The sequence below is a fragment of the Caloenas nicobarica genome, chromosome 13 (assembly GCF_036013445.1).
Source record: "Caloenas nicobarica isolate bCalNic1 chromosome 13, bCalNic1.hap1, whole genome shotgun sequence".
Lineage (NCBI taxonomy): Eukaryota > Metazoa > Chordata > Aves > Columbiformes > Columbidae > Caloenas > Caloenas nicobarica.
In genome coordinates, this window is record NC_088257.1 from 11,067,317 (window position 1) to 11,092,506 (window position 25,190).

Consider the following 25,190-nt stretch of genomic DNA (forward strand, 5'->3'; position numbering starts at 1 on the left):
TTATATGTCATTCTTCAGAGTGTAGAGATAGATACTGGTTGTTCCTTTTACAGCGAGAAACAGCTTTCCACAATATTCCCTTGACTTCAGTGATAGTCTTTCTTGGTGCTTGTTTGTTTTGTTTCGTTTTCCAAAAGCTCTCAGCAATTGTCTGTCTGAGCTTTCATTGAAACCTGTCCGAATTTTAGCCCTGGGGATGTTCTGCTTCTGGCTCATGGGTGGAAGTTAGACTCTGAGTGTGGGTACTGGTAAAATGAAGCTCCTTGTGAGTTTTATGGTCGCAGGAGTGTAGCTTTTCAGAATTGCTTTCTGAATCTAACTCATGGCCAAAGTTTGGGAACTGAAGTACTCTCACTGGATTTTATTTTAGGGTCTAGTTTCACAAAGGGCTAAAAGAACAAACAGCCACACGTCCATCACTTTTCAGTAAAGCATTTTCAGCATGTGCTTAATGTTGTGATGAGTGAGAGCTGGAGGTTTGGGAACGCAGACATGAAGATGGCCCCTCACTTTGAGAAAGGCCTTGAGGTGCTGGAGCGAGTTGAGAGAAGGGAACGGAGCTGGGGAAGGGGCTGGAGCACAAGTGTGATGGGAGCGGCTGAGGGAGCTGGGGGTTCAGCTGGAGAACAGGAGCTGAGGGGAGACCTTCTGATCTCTGAACTGCCTGAAAGGAGCCTGGAGCCAGGGGGGTCGGGCTCTGCTCCCAAGGAACAAGCGCCAGGACCAGAGGAAACGGCCTCAAGTTGCACCAGAGGAGGTTGAGGTTGGATCTTGGGAACAATTTCTTCCCAGAAAGGGTTGCTGGGCACTGGAACAGGCTGCCCAGGGCAGTGGTGGAGTCACCATCCCTGGAGTTGTTTAGAAGACACGTAGATGAGGTTCTCAGGGACTTGATTTAGAGATGGACTTGGCGCCGTTGGGTTGATGGTCAGACTTAGTGATCTTAAATGTCTTTTCCAACCAAAATGATTCTGTGATTCTAAGACACTCTTGCAGCTCCTGCTCTTCCAAGGGCTGCACTTTTCTCCTTGGAAACCCTTGTAGCTCCTGCAAGGATTGTGCTGCTGCAGCAGATGGGTCTGGTCTCTTAGGGAAATGTTGCTCACACTGATGTTTTCTGCTCTTCCCAGTGCTTTATGGGCAGGATGGCCTCCATGCATCATGTGAGAAGAAGTACTGCGGCCGGGGGAGCAAGTGTGTCGTGAACAAGGAGACCGATCAGCCCGAGTGCAGATGCATAGAAGATTGCAAGTCCAGCTACGTGCCCGTCTGTGGATCTGATGGCAAATTTTATGAAAATCATTGTCAACTGCATAGAGCCTCCTGTCTGCAGAGGAAGAAAATCTACATTATCCACAGCAAGGACTGTTTCTTCAAAGGTAGGGCATCATTAAAAATAAATACTTCTGCAGGACTTTCATCACTCATCTTACCGTAATCCTGATAAATGGCTGAATGGTATGTTTTATCTCTAGGAGATAGATTTTTCAAGGATGATTTATTCTAGGACACTGTAGAACATAACACGATGTTTTATGCAACTGTTAAGCCTCTGAGTGTCATCACCACCCAAAATGTAATCAAACTGGTAACGGATAAATAATTAACATCACTGTATGCATTGTGTGCACTGTAGTTGTGCTGCTCAGTACTTTCAACTGCCGGTGTAATAACTTTTTGCGATCTGATTCATTTGGTAAGGCTTTGAACCAGGGAAAGACTTCAAGAAAAAGTATACAGTGTTACAAAAAGTTTGTTGTGAAAATGAGAAACAAGAACCTGCTTAGGCAAATGACAACGGCAAAGGAAAGGAGCCGCTTAGATGAAAAAAGAGTGGGAAGTGTATGGCCAGAAGAGAGTTTTAAATAAATTTAAATACAGTTCTGGTTACCAGTAAGATGCATACATACATCTTCAGTTCTTTTACTGGTTCAGTAGCAAATTTCATGATCATCATTACACCAAATCACCAAAGGGATGGAGTCCTGTGTCTTTTCCATTAATATTTTGTATGCCATGTACCATCCTGTCACAAATCAAGTGATTCTGCAGTAGCAGGAGTGTGTGATAAAATGCCAGGGAGTGGAAGAAGTTATAAATTATTTTACTTCTAATGAGAGGTCTTATAAAGGCCTCACTGGAGTATATCTTGAAAACCTATTGTCAAATATGACTCCATGTACCAACTGAAAGATTTGAGTGAGTTGTTGCAAATATATCCAGTGACATTTACGTGATCAAATATGAAAATAATTCCCTTTATCTTCAGCTCACTGGGCACTTGAACCCCTGAGGAGCTTGGCTGTATACAGGGCTATCCATCCCAGGTTCTTGTTTACTAACATGATGCTAGAAGAGCCTATTTAAGAAACAGGAGCCCATTTGAAGAGTCTTAAAAATAATATTAGTAATAAGATAATTAATATCCTTGTGATACCCTTTGGAGATACAAAAGCGTTACTGTTCTTGTGCCTTGGAGGAGGCATGGAGACTGAGACCACCCTGATATTTCCAGAGCTATCTAGGCACTGCACAGCATTGTAAATCTCATTTATTTTGGAGGTCGGGCTGTGGACAGGGCAGAGGATTGACTTTGTGAATACCAGCTCAGCTGGGTTAGATGGTCACAGACACGCTCTGAATTTGTCAAAGCAGGCAATTAATCTGGGATCAATAGACCTTGTATGAAGCTAATAATGGAAGGGGGTCACCTAAAGGTATATTTTGAGGGACAGCAATGAGCAGGTCAAGATGAAGAGGGATTTTTTGCTTGTCACTTTAAAAAACGGGCATCTGAAAAGGACACTTGTGCCTTGCTCCTAGTGCTGGTGTTTCTGCGTCTGGATATTGAGTTGGGTCAGGGCACATATCTGGCTGGAAACTGCCTCCATCCCTGAATAACTTGCCGATGGGACTACAGCATGAGAAACCTCCCAAAGAAAGGGGAAATCTTAATTTCAGAGGTGCTCAGCAGCTCCCCGATCCCACTTGATGCAGGGAGTTTTCTTCCTCTGACTCCCCAAAAAGCGTCTTCAGTTTTTTCATTTTTGTACGTAGCCCACCTTTTTACAACGGCGCTTCTGGCCTGGGCTTTGATTCATTCCTTATCACATACAGTGTTAAAGAAAATGAGTTCTCATTGCAGTAATCAGTGCCTCTGCAATGGCTGTATTATACCTAATGATACAATGTCACGCTTGAATACTTTCCTGAACACACCATGAAATGATGTCAGAAAGTAGTAGTTTTGTGTCCCAGTTTAAAGTAACCCTTAAACTCTTGCCATGAAGCACTGCTTAACTCTGCTTTTCAGCAGAACAACACCTTTATGGGAGGGAAGAAAGAAACAAACTCGCTTCTCTTCCTCCATGAATAAGTAAATAGTACTTCACACCGCTGTCTGCAGAGAGAAAATGGAGGAAAAAAGTTTACCTTAAGGGGGGAATAATGCCACAGAGTGGGGCTCCATAGGAATATTTGGCTTCAGCGCTTGTTTCTGCCATGCAGTTCCTCAGTAACCTTTTGTATATCTTTCCATTGCTTTGTACTTTAGTCTCCTGTTTGTAAATCAAGAATGATAGTGTTTTCTTTTAAATAGAAATTTGTAGTAAGCAATGAAGCTACAGGTTTGTAAGCAATATTATAAGTGTAACATGAAGTGTAAGACTTTATGACTGGAGAAGAATCTTAAAGGTGCAAAATACATGGTTCCAACTGGATATTAGGTGTACATCTGTCAGTAGGCACGTTATTTCTATTTGTTTTCTATCAAGTAGATAGTTTAATTGTTTGAGTACAATTAGGCTGATGAGTGGGCTGCTTTGTGTTTTTTCGTCCCAGTTGACTTGTTCAATTAAGACTTAAGTCCCTGCATAGAGCTGAGGGACACCGCAGATTACATCTGTGTCCTCTGCCAGTTACCCAGTTATCATTGACAAACTAGATGGCCTTAAAGTATGACGGAGATCAAATAATCGGACTCCACTCTGAGCTGGGTCTGTGCACAGTAAGCCGATAACAAAGCAAATGGCAATGATCTTGTTTGCTTTTGTGTAATTTGGGAAAAGAGGGTTTTTTTGGTCTTTTGACATATTCATCACATGTGAAGTACCTTGTAAATACTGGTGTATAGCAAATACTTGTACATGGCTGGGAGCATTGCTTGATTTGTGCTACCTCATGAGCATTTCATTCTGTACTAGCATTAGTATTAGGAAGAGCAGAAGAGAATTTGGCTCTGGGCAAATTACTGATTTCTCCTTTGCACAGCCTAGAATGAAATGTCTCCTTGAAACCCTGAGAGTCCAAGAAGTTAAAAAAAACTTGTGTGCCTTCAGACATCCAGATTCTGCCACGGTGTTGTTTGCAGTTAGTACATGTCTCTTTGAAGCTATCTAGAAAATCATACAGACCTGCTGGGTGGAGTTGGGCTATGAGGAAACATTGGCTCTCTGGTGTTGGTAAATATGGGTCAATTATATCAACGTTGATGGTGGAAGACTTCACGGAAGGTGGCAGTCCTTGGTGTGCAGACTTTGGGCTGAGCTGGCCGCCGTGCCCAAGGCTTGGGCTGGCAAATGGACACGACGTCCCAGGTGGGAGCACATGGAAATGTGGGTGAAGCAGTGAGGGGTCCCAGCAGGATGTTGCTCCCCAGGCTTCATCTTCATCCTGCGCCCTCCGGTGCAGCACAGCTCCCCGGTGCTGCCATGCACAAAAGAACAAATCCCATCTCCTTTTCTCCGTTGACAAAGCAAATGATAAATAAGTGAAAAACTTCACTTAGGAGTTTGGAGCCCAAAGGGAAATACCGTAAAGCAGAAGTCCTCCATCCAGAGCTCTCAGGAGAAATGTCACTCCTACTCATAGCTGTTGAAATTCTCCTCAATCCGATTGTCTTCACTCGTGTGAAACATAGTTTAGTTTTCTCGTAGGAAAACATTCTATTTAAGACTTTTCTTCCATGTGGCAGGGGTTTTTTGTTTTGTATATTTTCACTTTTTTGTGAGATTCCATTGTCATTTGATTTGAGTGTTGGTGATTTTGAGTGGGTAACAAAATACAGGAGGAGAAAATGCTTTTGCTCTTTGCCGAAGAGGAGAAGAAAGAAGTTTGTGTTCCCCAAAAGCACTCCCTATACCCATGAAAACTAGAAAGATATCTGCGCTCGTAATGACAGTTGTCCCACAGATGTCCAAAAAGAGCAGTTGGCCTGGAAACGTTCCTATTTAATAAATGCCTTGGATAATGCAGCTATATCATTTTAGCACAGTGATTTGGACTATGCTTTGCTTTCCCATAGCGGTAGTCCCCTCTTTTCCGCTTCTATTCATTTTTCTCTCCTTTTGACTTTTTACACCCACTGTCTCTTCACTCATTTCATTATTTTTGGCCAGCAAAAGCTGCGTGTACACCACTCAGTACAGTTTTTCTTCCCTTCCCTCTTTTCTTTCTCCAGAAACATCAGAGCAATGCACTTCTCCAGCAGTGTACATACATTAGAGGAATTCTTTCTGTTTAGAGCTGTGCTTTTCCATTTTCAGGGTTTAGGAGTAATTTTGTCTCTTCTTTCTTTCCCGCCCTGCTCTTTCCTGTGAGATCAGCAATCCTAAAGCTCCCCTGCATCAGCCAAGCCCCTGATAGAGTAAGGCAGTTGTGTTTCTTGCCCAAGCTCATTCCTTATTTTCTCTGGTTCTGACATCCTCCCTTTATCCAGGTGTATTGGGTTTTTTTTTGTAAAAAGCTCAGCTTTTCTTGCCAGGCTGTATAGCGGCTTTGTACTGCAGCTGGTCAGATTTAGTGTGTGCTCTGGCATGAATTCAATCCACCTTAGTTGACCAAATTCTTGAACTTTCCATTATGTGAATGCACTGTACCTGTACTGATTACTTTATTCATTTTTTTTAATTCAGTCCAACTTCTGCTAAAGCTCTAATTTTACGGATCTGACAGAATTTTATGTGGAGTGATGGGGCACTGTAAAGACACGTTCGTGTCTGGTATTCCAGTCCTGTTCTCTTTCTTCCTCCAGTCTCCCCTGAAATGTCAGTAGTAATTTTTCCAATAATTTATTCTCATTGCTTAAAATATATATATTTTCTTTTAAGCAAATACATGACAGTAGTTTTCCCCCCTCCACAATAAATAATATTTTTTGTAGAGGTGTTGTACAGAATTTGGAAAGAGATCCTTGTGGAAAACCACCTGCCTTTCTCCTTTCTGTTGCACACATGATCACAATGCTGGGTTTGAGCCTTTCATTGTTGCTCCGAACAACATTTCATACCATGAACCTATATATAGTCTTCCAAAATGTACATGCCCATGTGCTGGGGTGTGCAGGTGTGTATGCACATTGAAAGAACGAGAATAACATGTTCTCTCATGACATTTATGCACGTATAGCATAGAGGATGGAGCCTGTCTCTGCATGGGAGGAGAATGAGAGACAAGAGGAAAAGCTGAAACGGGAGGTTCAGCCTGGATGGACGGATGGATGGATGGACGGATGGATGGAGCTGGTTTCCCAATGAGGATGGCCAAGTGGTGGGACAGGCTGCCAGGTGCCACCTCCATCTCTGAGGACTTTCCAGACCTGTCTGGGAACAGCCCTGAGAAACCTGGTCTGACTCTGCTCTAAATTTTTAAATGCTGAGGCCTCTTTAACCCCTGTGATCCCATAATCGTAATGATTTTACGGCCTTAAATGACATCTTTCCTTTTCAACTTCTTGTCTGTCTTTCCTCCAGTTCTCAGAAAGTTTCTTTCTAATTATGGGAAATTATAATCTTCTGCATATCAACAGAAAACTTGCTCTGCTTGAATGTAAATAAATTACAAACTTGGAGAAAAGCCAAGCAGGTAGTAACTTGTATCTCGGCCGTAATCTGGAGCAGATATGAATTCAGCCTCAGGTGCTGGTGGTTTATTTCCTCCGCATTTTATTTGTTGTCCATGTGTTAGTTTGGTGTTTTGTTACTTTCAGAAGTAATTTGCTCTAGAGAACAGCATTTCAAAATATCTCTGAGAAGGTTCTGGTTGTTTTGCTCATTTAGCTGTTGCAAAACAGACAAACCTGCTCCGTTGGCTGGTTTGCAGACTGCAAAGAAACCTGCTCCATTTAGCACTCACTATCTTTCCAGCTGGAAAAAAAAAATTCTGAGTGTGAACTAATGGCAGATTTCCCAGCTGGCAATTAATATTTGCTGATTTAACTTCGCAGCGCTGCTGACAGGCTGCGTTGGCAGTGGCGAGATGGATTCGGAGCCGTTGGGAGGCATCAATTAATCCCTCTCGGGAGGAGTCAGGGGTCTTGGACGTGTAGGTCTGGCCTATAATGATCTTTTCAGTGTCCAATGTAAATATATTAGCAGTTTCAAATGTTATAAAGAGAGAGAAGTGCTGCATATAATGGAGGTGTGTGTTTGCTCTCAGTAGAGCTGATCCAGTTCTTGCTATACTTGAATACTCCAGGACTCTGGATACCAAAGGGATTTCTTACTATTCCCAGGCTGCTTTTTCAGCTCCTTCCACTGAGTCTCTTGGGGAGGGATCAATTTGATGTGGCTTTTCAGTCTGAATCCTCTTAAATGTGATTGGCAGCTTAATTCCTTATAAACAGACTGGATCCATCTTTAGGGTAAGTTACGGAAGCTCCATTGATTTATGTGAGGAGGCGAACATGAGACAGTCTGCTCGTAGCTTCAGTAGTAGGAAGTTTGTAGGAGTATATTTAAGAGCTTTAGGAATATTTTCCATCCATTTTCCTTTTAGAAGACCTTTGCTCACATTATTGAAATTCACAGAAGGGAAATCTTGGCCCTCTAAGAGTCAGTTGTGAAACCCTGATATAGTTGGGCTTTCACTGGAAATGAAATGCTGATAACAAGAGAGCACAAGAAAAAGAATCAAAATTAGCAAAGGTCCCAAAACAAGTCCCAGAAAGAGTCCCCAAAGAAGAAATATATGCAAGATATTTTTTTTTCTAAAAAAAAAAAAAAGGTCTTTGAGACCTAATACATATTGATAATAGGAAGCCTTTTCTGAAGACCTGATGGCCATAGTGGTAGCCCTACAATTTCAGAGGAAAGTGAGACTGGAGGACTGCGTCAGACACTAAATTTGGAATGGTCAATCAAAAGGTGAATTATGTCAGCTGTAACTCCTCACTGCAGTGCCATTACTGCATCTGCTTTGCCAAAACCCGATCTCTGTTTACCTGATGCTGGGACTCTGCACAGGCTGGTGAGGGATTTCAGATGCAGTAGGTAAAGCTGAAATGTTGGAAAACTTACCGTGGGTGGAGCTAGTGGACAAAGTGGTATCTTCTAAAGCAATCCATATCAGCATTGCATGTGGTTTTATAGCTCCAGTTTGAGGCAATGGCCATTTGGGGAGTGCAGGAGTAATGTGACGTTTTGTTTTTAATATTAAATTGTGTGAAGTTTGTTTTTTTACAGCAGTCGTGACTGTGAACAGTTTTATTCAGTGACTGTTATCTGTTTCATCTTATTTAAGGACCAGTCTATTAATCTTCTCCAGTCACCAGTCTTGATGTATATGGCCATAATATCTCCTGTAAAACCAAACAGCTTTTTTTTTTTTTTTTTTTTACTCCCTTATGTCTTATTTCTTTTTCGATTCTTTTGTAGCATCTGCAGTAATTTGGAGGATTTCTCATGTGTCAAATGTTTATGAAAATAGAATTGTGTTAAGCTATAGCTTCCAGAATGCCGTTTCCTGCAGGGTGCTCATGGGGAGGACTGGCCGTCAGCTGGGTGACACTGGGGACACACATGGACAGGGTTTGCACAGCAAAAAGCTGAGCTAGCCAAGCTGCTGGCAAAGCACCTGCTGCCACTGTAATTTCCCATTGATTCTCAGTGGAGCTAATGGTAAAATTGGTGATAGGAGCATACCTGTGTATTGGGAAGGATGGAACCTGATTCTGGATGCTCAGTGGCTGCACTCAGCTTTGCATATGGACTCAGCCTCCTAATGAAGCGATAGTTAAGGTTTGATTCAGTTGGGTCTCAAAACCAACAACCACCAAAAAACCCAACAAACCAACCAACCAAACACAAAAACCCCACAACAAACTCTGAGACCCTGAGAAGAGGACAAGAGATTGCTGATTGCTTTAAAAAGAAAACTGAAAAGGTGAAAAGGTAGAGATGAGCATTGACAGATTAGGACAGTGAGATTGTGGTAAAGGACGCTGGAAACTGAATGGAGGAAAACAAACATATAGAATAAATTTTAGGGCCGGAGAGACTCAGGCGAGGAGATTTAGAAGTGCTTTAAAGATAAAAGGGACTGACACTTGAGAATAGTTGATTAAAAGCTATTCAGCACAAATGCTAATTTTTTCTGGGTGCTCAGTGTAAAAATCTGTGGAGCAAATTGAAATTGTGAGTGCTGGGGAATACCAACAGGCTGGATGCTGTGGATTCAATTAAGGGGCTGCGAGGAGAGAAGCTCACGCAGCTTCCACCAGCCTTTGCTGCTCCTGCCTCTCCGCTCGAGGATTTAACAGGCACTTTTTGCTAATACGCTCGAGAGGGCTGAATCCTACCAGAGGTGTCGTGAAGCCGGAGGAATACCATTGAAAATAAGCATTCTGCCAGAGCTCCGCAGGACGAGGTGCTGATAAAGCCCTTTGTAATTCCTCAGTTGCTTTTTTTGCATATTGCATTGGAGCTGTGTTCTCGCTGGAGGCGCACAAAGTGCCAGCGGTGAGGTTATCTGCCTCCCCTCACCCGTGTGAGACGAAACCACTCCCACGAACATTAAAACTTGACATAGCGATCTAATGAATGATCTGGTCTGTCTGCTCGTGGCTTGAAGGCTCTTTGAGTAAAACTTCTCTTTTTTTGGTAAAAAGCTGAGTCAGGGAGAGGAATTTAAGTTATAAAGTGCTTAGCTGATTAGAAGTACAACCATTGCAGTGTTTGCATTGTGATGGGTGCCGCGGTGGCGGGGGGGTTCGTGCCCCATCCCTGTGCCCAGCACTGATTTGGGTGGTCCCTGTGCAGCTACAGGGATGCAGGATCCAGCCATGGAATCATGGAATCATTTTGGTTCGAAAAGACCTTTAAGCCGTGGCTCATTGAGCTGCAGGTGCTGATCGCTTGTGAATTAGCCCTGTGGCTGGCACCTTCCCATGAGGTCTGCTCCACTGCTGGAGTGTACATGTAAATCCCATTACCTCTAATTGAGGGAGGATCTATCACAAATTAAGGAGTAGGAGGAAGGTTTCCAGGTGATATTTAAATGGGAGGCTTTTACTGATAATATTTTGCGTTTTCCATCAAACTATCCAGAATGCTTTAAAAAGATTAATGAATTAGACCTTGCAACACTCCTGTATGCCAGGAAAATAGGAATCCACCCATTATAGAGGAGGAATTGAAGTCTGGAAGAGAGCTGATGACTTTCTCAAGGTCATAGAAATGACTATCAGAGCTTTTGTTAAATCATCCCAATTCTAGACTCCCTGTCCCTGTAAAATCCCCTGCTGTGTGCTGTTTTTCCTGTAGGTTTTGCAGGGGTGAAGGAGGATCACGGTCTGGCTGGTGCTGCCGAATGCAGAATCCCTTTGCCCAAGCAGGGATACAACAGGTTGTGGTCAGTAGGGATGTGATTGTGGTGCATTACGTCTGTGATGGTGGAGTTGAGCTGTCCTTGGCACGTGGGACAGCAGGTTTTGAAACCCATCCAGTTGCTCTGCTCGCATAAAGAGTTGTCTCATGTTCGGGTTTGGGACTCTGGAAGGGAAAGGAGATATTGCAGTTTTGCAAATACAGTTGCAGCCTCCTCATCTCGTAATGCTCTTGCTGAACAAAAAATATCCCCATGGTAATAAACATGTGTGATGGAGAAAACCACAGCTCGTTCCTCTTCTGCTCTTTCAGTTAAAAATTCAGAGGAGGAAAGAACCGCACAATTCAGAGTGAGAAACTTGCTCACTCTACAATTAAGTGTAACCTTCACAGTAAAAAGCCTATTGGCATGACAAGTCCGGAGGAAGACATTTGTTTTCCTTTTGAGTGAGAGTTGTTTTCACTGAAACGGCCTGATGGGCTAAACAAAGGTTCACCTGTAGCACGTTCAACATGTAAAATGCTCAGGATTTGTCTCTTCCTGCAATCACTGCAATCTCCTGTCAGGGACTGTCAGTTTTCCTCTTCCCTACTTAACTTGCTTTCTATCTGCCACACTGACAATTTACTTGAGAGTTTAGTGAATGCAGCTGTTTTTCAGGAATAATGCGAGAAGTTTCATTTTGAAAATTATTTCCGAGTAATATCTGAAATTTTAGTGGGGTTTTATCTATTTATCCTGCTCAGAGGGTTGTGATCAAGATGTAGAAAATTCTAAGGGAAAGAATTTGAGGGCACCCAAAATATACATGGGGCTTTTCTTTGCCCTTAGAGCTCAGGCGAGGCTTTGCCGTCACAGCATCGTCACCTCTCTGCTGTCGTGGCACAGCAGCTCCCCGGGGAGGGTGTGTGCTGCGGTTCTGGGGGTGTTGGTGGTTCCTCTCGGCAGGTTTCGGGCACGTGCAAGGACATTGTGAGCACCCATCAATTCTGGGGACCCTTCTCCAACACCGGCCGAGCTCCTCACCAGAGTTTTTCCAGTGGAAGTCATAATGCTGAATGCCAGGTGTTATTATAATTCTTTTTCTCCGGTTAAATTGAGAGCAAGCCAAATACTGTGAAAACATTTGCGGTGAATATTTAGTTGCATTTTTGTATATAAGCACTTCGGCTGTATCCATGGCCCTTTAGTTTGCTATTCATGAATATTTTAGCAAATTGATTTACTAACAGGAGTGTTGCCAGGAAGCAAGTGTTCCTGCATATTCGTAGAAAAACGGATTTAACTTTGTATTTGTAGTTACTTGCTGTGGAAGCCTCATCTTAGCGCTCCTCTGGGAGCACCTACGTAGCCAATTAGAACAAATCTTGTTTGGAAATGTGATTCTCAGAACCTGCCCAGAAATAAACTCAATCAAGGACTGATAGACCAGCTGTGGGTGGTTACCCCTCACCGTAGCATCTGGGTGCCTTGCAGGTAAACTGGCAGCAGTAGGTGAAATCTCCTGTGGGCTTGCGGGAACCACCAATATTTGGCCTTTTTTTTTGGATCAGAGCTGCGCTCAGGCTCTTCTGAGGGAAATATTTATAAATAAATATTTTAGTTTGAGGTGTCCCATGTAACATGAAGATTTTGGAAGGGGAAGTGGGCTCTGGGTTCTGCTGCGTTCCTCTGGTTTGAGTTGTAGAACAGTCTAAAAGAAAACTGCCACAGTGCTGTTCTCATATGACCAGTGTTAGAGTATTTATACTTGAATTTTAGAATAATGTGGGGAAATAAAACATGAAAATCAAGGGCTGTGAATACCCGCTGAGCTCAAGGACTCCAAGTGCTGTTCCGAAGGCCGTGGGACCGTGGGTGGGCACGGCTCAGGTCGCTCCGAGCGGGGGCTTTGGGGAGCTCCTGCACGGGGGCAGAGAGTTACGTTCACCCAACGTGGAGGATCATCTCCATCGCAAAGACTCTGTGGCTCAAGGCATCACGGCGGTGATGAGGGGGCTCTTCTTTCCCATGGGCTTGGTGGTGAGCTGGCACTTGGGATACCTGCTTGGGGGAAAGGAGCGTGGAGTAAGGAATATTTGCTATTTAGAGCATAAAATCCATACTCTAAACTAGAGCCAAGTGGTTTTGTTCGGTTTATGCACTCTGACAAGCGCAGCCCTTGTCTGAGGGGCAGCTTTGCCCTCCTGCATTGGTCCTGAGAACGGAGCGATCTGTGTTAACAAAATGTCGGGCTGCTGAAGCCCGGGTCGCATGTGGTTTCTGATGCTGGATGGTTTTTATATACAATTTTATACAATTCGCTCAGCTGGCTGGGACCTGGCGCACGGGTGTGCAGTGGAGGAGTCATGCTCAGTGCTGGACCTCTCCATACATGGCTTCCTCTTACCTTCCCATTTGTTCCCTATGATGGTTATCATCAGACTTTAGTCTTCACCCTGCTGTAGGCATTTGAGACATGTGGCCATTTTCTAGAGAAAATTATTCCCAGAAGCAGGGGTCAACCCATTGAAATGCAGCAGGTACAACTCGGATGGCGTTTGGGAAGAAGTCTGCATCCAACATGTATGTGAGATGCTCAGCACATCTGGAAAACATCTGTATTGGACTCATAATTTGGCATTGTCATTCTTGGAGTCACTGCAAAACAGGGCCTTGTGGGAAATGTTTAATACTCCTGGACACGTTGTGTTTTAGTTTAATGGTAAAATCGCTTGTTAGGTCCAAACAAACTGACAGAAAATCTTGCTGAAGCTGTACAGTGTCGAGGAAGTAAAAGGCTATTAAGAGAAAAACCTCAGCCCCTCTGAACCCATGAGATTTTGGCTGTATTTTTGCTGGAACAGAACTGAAAGATAATTGAGGGCATTTTGTGGCCCCACACTGGCTTTCAGCTGGGTTTTATTTTACATAATGAGCCAGTGAAAATCAGAGTACAGTTACTTTGGGTTCGCTATAAAGATATGAACAGGTTGCAGTTTCAGGCTCATCAGTTCTGGCTAATTCCTTTGGCTCTTCTAAAACTGAAAAGCTTAATTTTCCTTTGCAAGAGGTGGTGTGGGCACGGGCGGCACACGGGGCTGCAGCGAGCTCGGAGAAGCCGTCGGAGCTTTGCTCCTCCCGAACAGCCGCTTCCCAAACGCATCCCCTTCCTGCCCTGATGGGATTTCTACATATTTTGTACAGTCAGATTTCATTTTTTCTTAAATCGATGGTGAGAATGGATAGAAATTATTCAAAGGACTTCTTCTTGTGTTTTCAGTGATACTGTAATACTGTTGATTTTTTTTATTTTTTTTTCCCTGCATTGGGCTAAGGTGTTTTTCATCGTGTTATACAAACAGTCATTTGGCTCAGATTTTTTTTTTTTTCCGGTTGTTTTCAACCTGGTTGTGGAGCATGCACTCTGAAGTGGAGGAGGCCGCATTTATCTGCTTAATGCTTCCTTACACTCACCTTTGCTTTGGAGGCTTCAAAAAGATGAAGAATTGGAGAAAGGGTTTAAGAAATGCTTGGTTTTCCTGTTCAGTGTTGTTACGACCATGAGAGTGGATCTAGTGTGTAATGGCATCTGATCTGTCTCAGCCACACAACTGAAAGTCTTTGGTAACCTGAGATCTGGGAATGTAGTAATAGAACTTATTTTTCCTCAACCGAACACAGATAAAATACTGTTATCTCAAAAGACTACGTGCCAATGGAAGCCTAACTTAAGAAAGGAGCTGCCTTGAATCCCCAAATCTTGTCTCCTTGCTCCTCAGAAAGGCTGCAGTAAAATCTGTGATCCCCAAGGAGGAGCCTGAGAACTCTGACATTTTGCAGTAATCAGGTAGAATTACAGCATCTCTAGATATATCTTTAACCTATTTACTGGCATTTCATTCACATGATCTCATAACATCCATTGGATCAGAAAACAGCCCAGAGCCTCATCTGCAAAATGTTTCATGAAGTGTTTTGATCTGGGAATGCAAAATCTTGGTATAAGTTTCCTATAGAATATTATGTATCTGGTTTGGGGGGGGAATTTTTTATTTATTATTTTCCCCACTTATTTAAACTTCCCATTACCTTCTCCTTTTGGTCACCCAGTAAACATTTACATATTCTTGCTGCCATGCTCTTAGAAGATTTTTTTAACCAGGCACAAACTGGAGTCAGCCCATAAGAACTGCAGAGATCCTGACTTGGATAGATTATTTTTTTGCCATATTTCAAACATGTGGCTGTGTAGAGGGTCCTGTGGTCAGGACACGCAGAGTTCAGAATTGTTGCTGGAGCCATCGCTGCCAGGCAGGCATGAAAAACTGCAGATGTAAGTTGGGCTGTATCCCGCAGTATTAAAAAAAAAAAGCAAACCACAGTGTCTTTACCAAAGTTCAGAAGTGTACCTGATGGCAAAATATATCTGCAATCAATAAGTTAAAAGGCAATGTGAATAGGATTGTGATTTTTTTTTTTTTTTTTAAGAATATCCGTATTTAGTTGATACGCAAGAAGAGCATTTTGTAGGGGCCTTGAAAATTATATTAGAACTCTGTAGATGGCTGTAACTTGTTGTGTCTTTTGGCAGTATATATAAGGGTAATCTTTGTAGACTGCTATGACTAGAATTCCGGAGTTGGCAAACATTCTAAAAACTCCTGTTCTATGGAAGGTAAAACAAAAAAAAATCTAGCTCAGTGTATTGGAGAAAATACTTGAGACTTGTAGAAATAGTGTTCCGAGTCTTGGGTTGTATGAGCACTTGAGTGAGCAGGTGTTGTATAAAGCCGATCCAAGTGAGGTTTATCCCTGCTGAGACATTTCAAATGCTGAGTAAACAGATTTATCTACAAATTAGCTTGTATGGTAACTCCTGCCTTTATATGCTGCATGGAGTTTTTTGTGTTTTTAAGGTATATGTTAGCCCCTGAATCAGTCGTCTTCTAAAGGTTTAAAAAACCCCTAAACGCTTAGCATTGCCATGAATCTTCTACTCTGAGATCAGTGGGAAATAACGTGGAGTGAGGAAATTCCTGAGCACTTTGGAAGATGTTGGTCTTAATTTTTCTTTCATTATTGCATTTGGCTTGGTACTTGTTACAGTAAGAAAAAAACAAACAAAAAAAACCCAAACACCCCCTGAATGTTCCATAACAAAAAGCACAGAGTAAGTAAAATATTAGCTATTGGTTTATTGCCATTATATTTCTGCTGGCAGTTTACAGTTGTCTTTGAGGAAAGCATGCACTCAATGATGAAAATCACTTATTATCAGTAAAGGCTACTTGTTGGAATTTAGCACCCGTAACAGGCAGAAACTGGAAGTTTGTGTTTGTGGGTTTTTTGTTTGTGTTTCCCAGAATCACAGAATGGTTAGGGTTGGAAGGGACCTCTGGAGATCATCTAGTCCAGTTTGTTTGGGTTTGCTTGTTTGTTTGGGGTTTTTTTTTTGTTTGTTTTGTTTTTCCTCTGTGTCTTAATACCGTGAATTCTTCCGAAATAAGAGCAATGAGGAGCCGTAAGGATGATGGATGACCCGAGCAGGTTTTGTCAAATCAGTGACACTTGTATGGAGCTCCCTGCTCACACTGACTCTGTAACAGTCCCTTTGCCACAGTGCTTGCTCCGTGCTGCTGGTCAATACAGCAAAAGGTGCAGAGAAGTGGAAAACCAGATTTTGTTAGCATAAAACAGACAGGAGAATTGACGTGCCATATTTTTTTTTTAGGCTGATTTGCACTTTTCCGTGTGTTGTTTATGCGATAAGGGATCTTCTCAGTGGTTTTGATCCGAGGGGTCCTGGGTTTCAATCCAAGAGGTCTGGGCCAGGGGTCTGGCGTGGGTCCGATGGTGAGACGGGCAGGTGACACGGGGTATGCAATGGAAAGCAAAAATATAAAACCAAAATAGGCTGTTAATTTTCTGCGTGGGCGTTATCGGCCCATTTTTAGCAGACTGTTTTGAAGAAGTTATGATTAATTGGGTATTTTAATTAGCTTCTAAATAGTTCCCTATGTGATTAATCTAATTAACTGTTCTTTATTTATGCTTTCTTCATCCAAGGGAGAGCCTGTGTCAGTGCTGACTGCAGCCTCCCAGATCTGCCTGTACCGCTGGAGAAAATCCATGAGAATTGGCTCTCCCTTATTTTTACTTTCAACTTTTGTGCGGGTTTACGCACTATAACTTGTTTCTTTGTAAACCTACTCACCTCTAGTTGTTAATTACCATGCAGGCCAGGAAAAAAGTCTACAGAGAGCTCTCAGATAGTGCTTGACCCAGGGAATGCTGCCCCTTGCTGGAACCCTCCGCCAGCTCTGCTCATCCTCTTGTTTTGCGGACTCTTGCACAGTCGTGTGATAAAATTCACTCTGAAAAGGTCATATTTTCTATGTTAATGTATCAAAGAGCTTCATTTTTTTTTTCTTCCCATATATCTCTGCTGCATATCCTGGGGCAATCGAGAAGATGCTCCCAGTGCACCTTTGCAGCTCCTCAGTCACCTCCATACATCTCGTCTGTTTCCATGTGTTACTGGATATTCCACTTCCATTTTTTCTTGGAGCTGCTCAGTCCACCTTTCCAGATGGTCTCCCATGATTTTAATATTTTCTGTAACGAAAATGCCAAACTCCGTCAATTCCGTGCATTAGCATAGAAATGATCAATAATAACTAATACGAGGTGGTCACAGGCACGCTGTAGTTCACTATTACTGTTAGACAAGAGTTTTAATCCTTAACTAAACAGGGGGTGTTTAGGAGAATTTACTGCTGGGAGATTGTATTCAGGTGAGGTACTGACGTTCAGAATTTCAATAAAGTATTAAATCCCTTTTAAGCCTTAAAAAATGAAAAAGTTTATGAAGGAGAGCAGCTCATACCTTTTAATTTTAGTTCCGTGAAGTAATTTCCCCGCAAAACACTACTGTAAATTAATACTTCAGTAATCAAAACTGTTGTTTTAAAATAAAAATAAAATACTTAGTGTAAAATAAGTTTGAAAATCTGTGGAAAAAATGCGATTTATGAAAAAAATTCTCAGCTCAGGGGATATGAGTCAATGCAAGAAGGGATTCTCTGCATGAATAAACTGTAATAATTTTTAAATAATCGCTGTTAACACTTCTGGTGACAATCTAAGTACATGATGGCATATGGTATGTCGGCATGAAGCGCTGATTTAGAGTTTGATATTATATACCAGTTTTCAAGCTGTTAGATATAAACTAGAAACAGCTTTATATAAGCAGACAGGTGGCGAGGATTCAGCAGCTTGGCGGGCAGGTGGGATGCTGCGCGTCCTGCTCGCAATGCAAAACCTGTGCTTCTCCTGCTGTCTCGTCGCCCTCTGTTCCCCGTCTCCGCATTTTTTTTCATCTCTTTTGTTGCTGGTTATTTCCCGACATCCTGTGCTTTGGTGGAGGAGCTCTCATGTCCCCTGCCCGGTTGGGCTTCAAGGCACCCTTGGCATTATTGCACTTCTTGGGGCAGAAATTGAAATTTCCTTGTTTTTTGGACGAGGGAGGAGGAGAGGAAGGAGGCAGAGTCTCCTTTTGTGCCAGTGAAATAACTTCTAAAAGCTGCAGGTGAGCATTGCAAACCAACCCCGTAAATTCTGCTGCTCAAAATGTGTCCTATTTATTGTTGTAAAAAGCAAGCGTGCTTTTCCTCCATGAGTTAGAAAGCTTGCAGGCCTTCGATTAATCACCTTTATGTACCTTTTGCGTAATTTCTTTATGCAACAGTTGCAAGTGAAGATGCTATCTTCTGAAGCTTTAGTAGCCAGCTTTTGGAAGGAAAATACTGGCAGTTTTCCCAAATTTCTGCCATCTGTTGGAGACGGCCTTAAAAAGTACAAACTTGCATTTACTTTGTACAAAATTTGGAGGTAGGAAGTCATGGTAATATAGAGAATGTGTGCAAAGTAATGCCATGTAGTAAAATATATTTTATGCAGCTGCTTTACTGAGGGGGAGAACTTAGAGTTGGTCCAAACCCACGTGTGGTTTGTGCAAAGTTCCCAGGGATCATACCCTGAAATGTACGTCCTGATGATTTCAGAAACAATTTATAGAAATTGCAACAGCTACCAGAAGCATCATCCAAGGTGCTTGGAGAAGAGAGAGAAGCAGCTGAGGTGGAGCATTGTTCCCACTGTATCCCAGGGTTTTGTTGGTGCAGCTGTCATCCAAAAAGAAAGACCCACCCTGGTGTAATTAATGTGGCCTCGAGTTCTTTCTCGTTAGTGCAAGAAGGAACTGATTTTTCTTGTGGGCAGGGCACAGGGAGATGGAGAAGGGTGTTGTGAGTACCTTGCTCTATCTATTTGCATACAGAGCTCGAGGAACAGGAATGCGCTTGCGAAGTCGCAGTGAATTCAGGTGTATTTGTATCACAAAGCTGTGAGAAACTACTTGGAGGATGAAGTGGAGAAGCTGAGGCTATCTGACCTAACCTCTGGTCGGAGAGGGCATGTGCAACCAGCAGGATGCTTTGTGGAAATTTAAGAAAAAGTTTTCCCTCTTCTTTTTTTTTTAAAAAAACCTCAAGATGCTGCATTTTTTTTCTGGGAAAGCTTAACAACAGAGCTGTGCTGAGTCTTGAGCAACAGGAAATCCAGTCTGTGATATAAGGAAGATTTGAAGACTTCTCAGCTGGAAGCAAAGCTCCTTGCCAGGCTCACCGCAGCAAAATTTGTCAGTGCTCAGCAAGCAACAGAAGATGTTGAACCGCTCCTGAAGGCAGGGAAGAAGGGCAGATTGCTGCTGCATTGCTTCTCATGACATCAGTCTTTTTAATCTCAGTGTTATGGGAGATTCTGTCTGCTCTAGGGAATTGTCTTGGCTGGATAAGCCTGGAGGTATTTGCCAGATGCAAACCCTGGGAGCAGAAGATGAGGCTTTTCCCCCAGCTGGTTATTGTTAGATGAGGAGACACTCAGGGCAAGAGTAAGATGTTAGAGAAGATGATGCTTTTAGGCTTCCTTGGGAGTACTGGTTTTTCGACAGCCATCGTCTGTTGCACTCACAAACTGATCACACCCAAAATTGTATATGTATGACCCTTGTAGGAATCTCAGGTGCTGTTTGTGAGCATGTGTTTTAAAGACACCATAGAGTAACAGGGGAGTGAGGCAATATGAATAACTATATTTTTATGTACTCTGATGATGGAGGTTTTTCATTGGGCTTGGGCTTTTGGGGCCTCATACAACTTTTGCTGAAGTCAGGATTTAATTTTTTGCTTTTGTATTTTATTATGGCTGGATTAAGCCTTAATCGTCAAGGCTTTCAACAATTGCACAGCAATAAATACATGAAAAGGTGAATGTAAATATAACTTAGAGAATGAAATGCAAATATGTGTATTTGTGTAAAACGTGTGCTTGTGCCTTGTAGTCAAATTTGTATTTTTAAGTAGCTGCTTTTAAAACACTGTCTGCCGAAGTCCCTTAATATTAAATAGATAAATCTTTCTCTTCAGACTGGATTCACGTGTAGAAATAGCTAAATATATTCTTAATACCCTGTAAATTTACAGGGTTGTGCACTCTATCTAGTGCATTGTCATTTTAATGGATTCTGTTTTAATTGCTCGTATCCCACAGCTGAAAGCAGGTTTTCCTCATTCTCCTGAGGACCTGTTGCTTCCTTAAAGTATTGGCCAGGGGTCGTAGCCTAAGCTGAAACAATTTGCTGAGCATTTTCCCTGTGTTTGGAGCAGGACCGCAGCCGCTGATGTTTGCAGGGAAGCTCTAGCTGAACGAGCTCCCTGCGGGGGCTGATGCTGAGGCCGCATGTGGGGCAGGTCAGGGGCTCATGGAGGAGCCCCCCCCTTCCTTGTTTTACACCCCGAGTCACCCGTGGCCTGAAAAAAAATCAGCCGATGCATCACTTTTTGCTCCAGAAGTCAATACTGTGTGCATGGTGAGCTCAGAGTGGTAATAATTCCTAATATCTCTGTAAGTCTCAATATAAAAATCAGGCTTTGCCAATTGATTATGTGGGCTTATCCCAGATCAGCCACTGATAAATGGAGTAATCTGGCAGGAGTGAGTCCTCCCGAAGGGAGCTTAGTGGAAGGAGATGGGCGGTCTGGGGAGCTGGTGGCTTTCATATACACCAAGGGGTCTTAGCAGCTATTCCCAAATTCTTGTGTTCACTTTGATACTTTCTCAGCTTGAGCTGGCGTATCTGTTACCCTTCCAATGGCCAAGAGGCAGGTTGGATGTGGAGTAAGCACAAGGTTTTAGGTCTGAGTGGCGCCTGTGCTCTCCCATGCAATAGCAGCAGATGCTCCCTTCTGGATTTACCTGTTGAACATGAGGAGTCAAATGTTTCTCCTGACGAGCTTGGGGTTCTCTCTGTAGAGTCACAGAATCATAGAATGGTTTTGGTTGGAAAAGACCTTTAAGACATCAAGTCTGACCGTTAACCCAGCGCTGCCAAGTCCACCTCTAAACTGTGTCTGTAAGAACCTCATCTCCGCGTCTTTTAAACCCTCCAGGGTTGATGACTCCACCACTACCCTGGGCAGCCTGTTCCAACGCCTGACAACCCTTTCTGGGGAGAAATTTTTGCTAATATTCCACCTAAACCTCCCCTGGTGCAAGTTGAGGCCGTTTCCTCTCATCGGGGGTGTCTCGAAGCCGTGGCTGTGCTCACCATCGGCACAGGGACTGCGAGTCAGTGGGTGCGAGGATGAATGTGAACAGTTAGAGATGGTGTCTGCTTAAGACTTTGATAGCTCGTAGTAGCGTCTTACCAGCAACTCAGTTCACACCATGTCTTCAACTGCTCGTGAAATAAATACAGCTGTCAGATCTCTAAGTAGCAACGCAGTTTGTGCACAGAATATTTTTCATTCAAAGCAACGCGGAGGTAAAAATTGGTGAAATGCTCCAAACGACAGATGGCATATCCAGGATGTCACTGCGCATGAGGGATGAGTGATACGTGTCCTAACGTGTTCTGCATGGCAGTTGCTCAGGCACTTCTCTGTGCTGATAATGAAAACAAAGTGACCCGATTCGATTTGAGATCTGAAAATGGGGAAAGCAATACGGCATTTATCTTAAGAAGTCTCTTTGCTTGGATTTCCCAGGGAAAGTTTGCAACAGAAAACACCCCGCAGCCTTCAGCTTAACCCCCCTGTACGGGAGATCTGGGGGGCTTCACCAGGGCTGAGGAGTCAAGCGCATGGATGAGAGTTTGCAGGGCAGTTGGCCTTTAACTTGTACCGGTCCGACACACCTTCTTCTCAGAGAACTCCCCCGGTAAAACACACAGCTCCGTGTGCCAGACTTGCTTTCCATCATTTTTTTGACCTGACTCTTTCCTGTTTTCTATAAAAAGAGAGATGACGGTGTGTCACCTGGTCCCAGCCATCCTTCTGCTTTTGCAGTGTCATGTTATTTCCGTGGACAGGGGTTTGAGCTGAAAACCAGCTGTGTTTTCTGCTGTAGAATTGTTGTTCATCTTCTTGGAGGCTGCGGTGAAGTACAGTATGTGTTAATGACACCTTGTCATTAGCACTGATATTATTAGACTGCCTTGTTCCTACTTCAATAGGCGTTGTTTTAAATATATAACAGAAAAAGGAATGCTATACTGCAGCTAAAAATATTCCGGAATGGTGTATTTGTGGCTCTTGTTACGCTTTGACGGTTGTGGGTTGTTGTTTTTTCTTTTCTGGGAAAAATGTTCTGTCTGTTGTATTTTATGAAGAATTGGTGACATCTGGTGATCACTTATAATGAACCTTCTTATGGCTGCTGACAAAAAAAACCCCTTTTATTAACAAAGATTTGTCTTGCAATGTGTTGAGGAGAGCGACTGCAATTAGCATATAATCCCTACCCACCGCTCAGCTTGGGGGAACGCTCAGAATCAGTGTCAGAGCAAATATTCTGTTTTCAGCGTATTACAGAATGAAAAAGGTTCCTCGGCCCTTAGGTCTGATTGAATAAAGGTTTATCCAGATGAAAAGGGCAGCGGTGATGCTCTGCTCCCCGCGAGACGGCCACGCGGAGCTCCCGATAATGTCAGAGGGGGAGTCGTTTGCAGGATTAATACTGGCTACATCGTTAAGTTAAATGCTTTTATATTTGTGGGCAGGCTGTTTTACTTCAGAGTTTTCTCATTTGTCTTTAAGGTATAATAACCCAAAAGTGAAAGAATTGGAAAGCTGGCTTGGTATCGGTCCTGCATTGATCGGGTCGGGGCGTGTTTTACCTGCTCCCCCTGTGCACGTAGTGTCCGTCTTCCCCGCGGGCATCGAAGCACCTATAGCATATATGAGCATGCTGGCAGCAGGCACATGGATTTTTATAAACTGGATGATCTGCATCATTTGTCTTTTATGTTTCTTTTATTAATTCCCAGCTGTTACTACCTTTTTTGGTATTTTTTTTTAACATGGGGAAGGTTGAATTGCTGTGGATTGTGTTTGTTACATGAATCTGAACAGTGAGGTGACACGGGTGTTTTTTAGTATCTTTTAAGAGGAAAGAAGAATGTTGTCTTTATTGTAGAACTTTTATTCATAGTGTGAATCTAGATGGTTATAATGTTTTGCTTTTGTTTGTAAAACAAAGTTTCAAAAGGACTTCCAAGGCCTTGAAGTGGCCTTGACTTTGTAAAATATTTTGTGATACCTTGAGAATTTTACTATTATTTTTTTTGTGACTTGTTTTTAATCAGTGAAATTCATACAAGTGTCAGGAGTCCGATAATGGTTTTATTTTAAAAATAGTAACCTTGTTCATAAGAAGTTCTTAAAAACTTTGAACAGAATTACTATCCATAGTAATTAAAATACTTAATTGAAAATCCACGATGACTCCTTGTCTCTAGCTGTGCTCTGCCTTAGAGCTGTCTTATATTTTTAAACAAACAAAAATTAGCATTCAGAAAAAGGGAAACTACCCCTCAGTTAAATAACACCCATTTTGTGAAAAACTGGTTTTATCGAAGATATTTGAGTGCTTCAATTCATTGAATGCAAGCACTAAAGCTGAGTAAAAATAGAGGCATATAACACATAGAATTACACAGTTTGAACTCATCTTTGCCCGCAGCATGTTCCTGGTGCGGGAGTGACAGCAGATTTTCGGGTGCTTCTTATTGTGCCGACCTGCAGCAGCTTTCAGCGAATGCGAAGCTCTGGAAAAAACTTGAGTTAGGTTTATTTTTTAAGAAAGATCTCTCCAGGTTATCTAAATCGTGCAAGCCTAAAGCTTGCCTATGTAATCCCTGGAGAAACCACAGGCTCTTGTGAATAAAATGAGATCTGAAATACAGAACTAGTGGCCATGGTAGCATTTCTTTTATTTCTTTGATCAAGTAAGGTCTGCTCTTGCTACCTGGTTTTGTGGTCAATTTTGAAAATAGCATCTTTCTGACCAAAACCAGAAGTGTGCTTTTTTTTCCTCTATCCATATGACTTTCTCTTTCCAATCCTATGAATAGACACTCAAAGGAAGAATGCTCGGTGTTAGCCCTGGCCAACCCTCCATTGTTTTCTGGTGCCACAAATAGATTAAGCTATTGATATCTCTGGATTAAGTGAAAAACAAAGCAACAGCTGGGTCCTCACAGGCCCAGGGTAATGCACACAGTGATATGGAAACCAGTAAGTGTATCCTTGTGGGCTTCTCATTTCACCAGCTTGCCAGGGGAGATACCAGTGCAAGGAACAACTTGGAAGCAATAGTCTCTTCCTAACTCCTGGTTTGCTCCGTGCGCTTAGGTGGGACTCCGTGGTGTGACCTTGGAGTGGAGCTTCTCAGTGTAGGGTAGACCTCAATGTCGTCCTAATGTTGTGGACCATCTAAAGCTGGTTTGCAAAAAATGGAAACAGATGTAGTGTGGTCTCTGCTAGTTACCCGTTCTCTCTAGCATGTTTTGAACTTTCTGACTGGTTTAAAGAAAATTAAGCAGCAGAGGTGCAGAAACCCAGACGACAGGTTTCTTGAAGTTTGAGAACCCCTCATGATTGTCCAATGGGAAGCCAAGGCTGAAGCTGAACTTGCTGAGAGACAGTGGAGAATTGACACAAGAGGGAGCCATTATTTGTGGAAAATATTTGGAAATTGGCTCAGCAAGTCCCAGTGCTCTGGGAACAACTTCTTGTCTGTGCAACTGCACAGGAGCAGCCACCCCACTTTTGTGCCAGGGCTTAGAAAGGGAGGGACAAAGGGGCTGAGCTCGCCTGGAAGGTCCCCAGGGAGGGACAGCATTTGGGGCATGCTGTCCCCACATCCATTTTCTGCTGTAGCTGCTGCTGAACAGCTGCTTGGTTGCGTTAGGTTTGGTTTCCAGCCCTGCAAACAGCCAGGAGTGATGGATGGAGGACAAGTCCAGGCCCTCTTGTTACTGACCTATGGATGGTTTGCTGCTTATTCCTTCTCAGCTCTGTATAATTTTAGTCTGGATCTGATGGACACAACTTGTAGAGAACATTTAGCACGTCAGGAGCAATAGCTGAGGAAATATGGATGTTTTCTTCTCCTTTATTATTTTTTTAAAGACATAGAAGGACTGGGTCCTTTTTTATTATTTCATCTCTTTTCCCCAAGAGATCAATGCCCAAGCCAGGCGC

At 42.9% G+C, this 25,190-nt stretch overlaps 1 protein-coding gene across 1 annotated transcript in view; it reads left to right on the forward strand.

Moving 5' to 3' along the window:
* The window catches only part of FSTL4 (follistatin like 4), a 220,783-nt gene that overhangs the window by 70,981 nt on the left and 124,612 nt on the right, over positions 1 to 25,190 (forward strand). Inside the window, exon 4 of the mRNA XM_065644047.1 lies at positions 1,131 to 1,379. Coding sequence (XP_065500119.1) covers positions 1,131 to 1,379 — 249 coding nt within the window. The remainder of the gene's footprint in view (positions 1 to 1,130; positions 1,380 to 25,190) is intronic.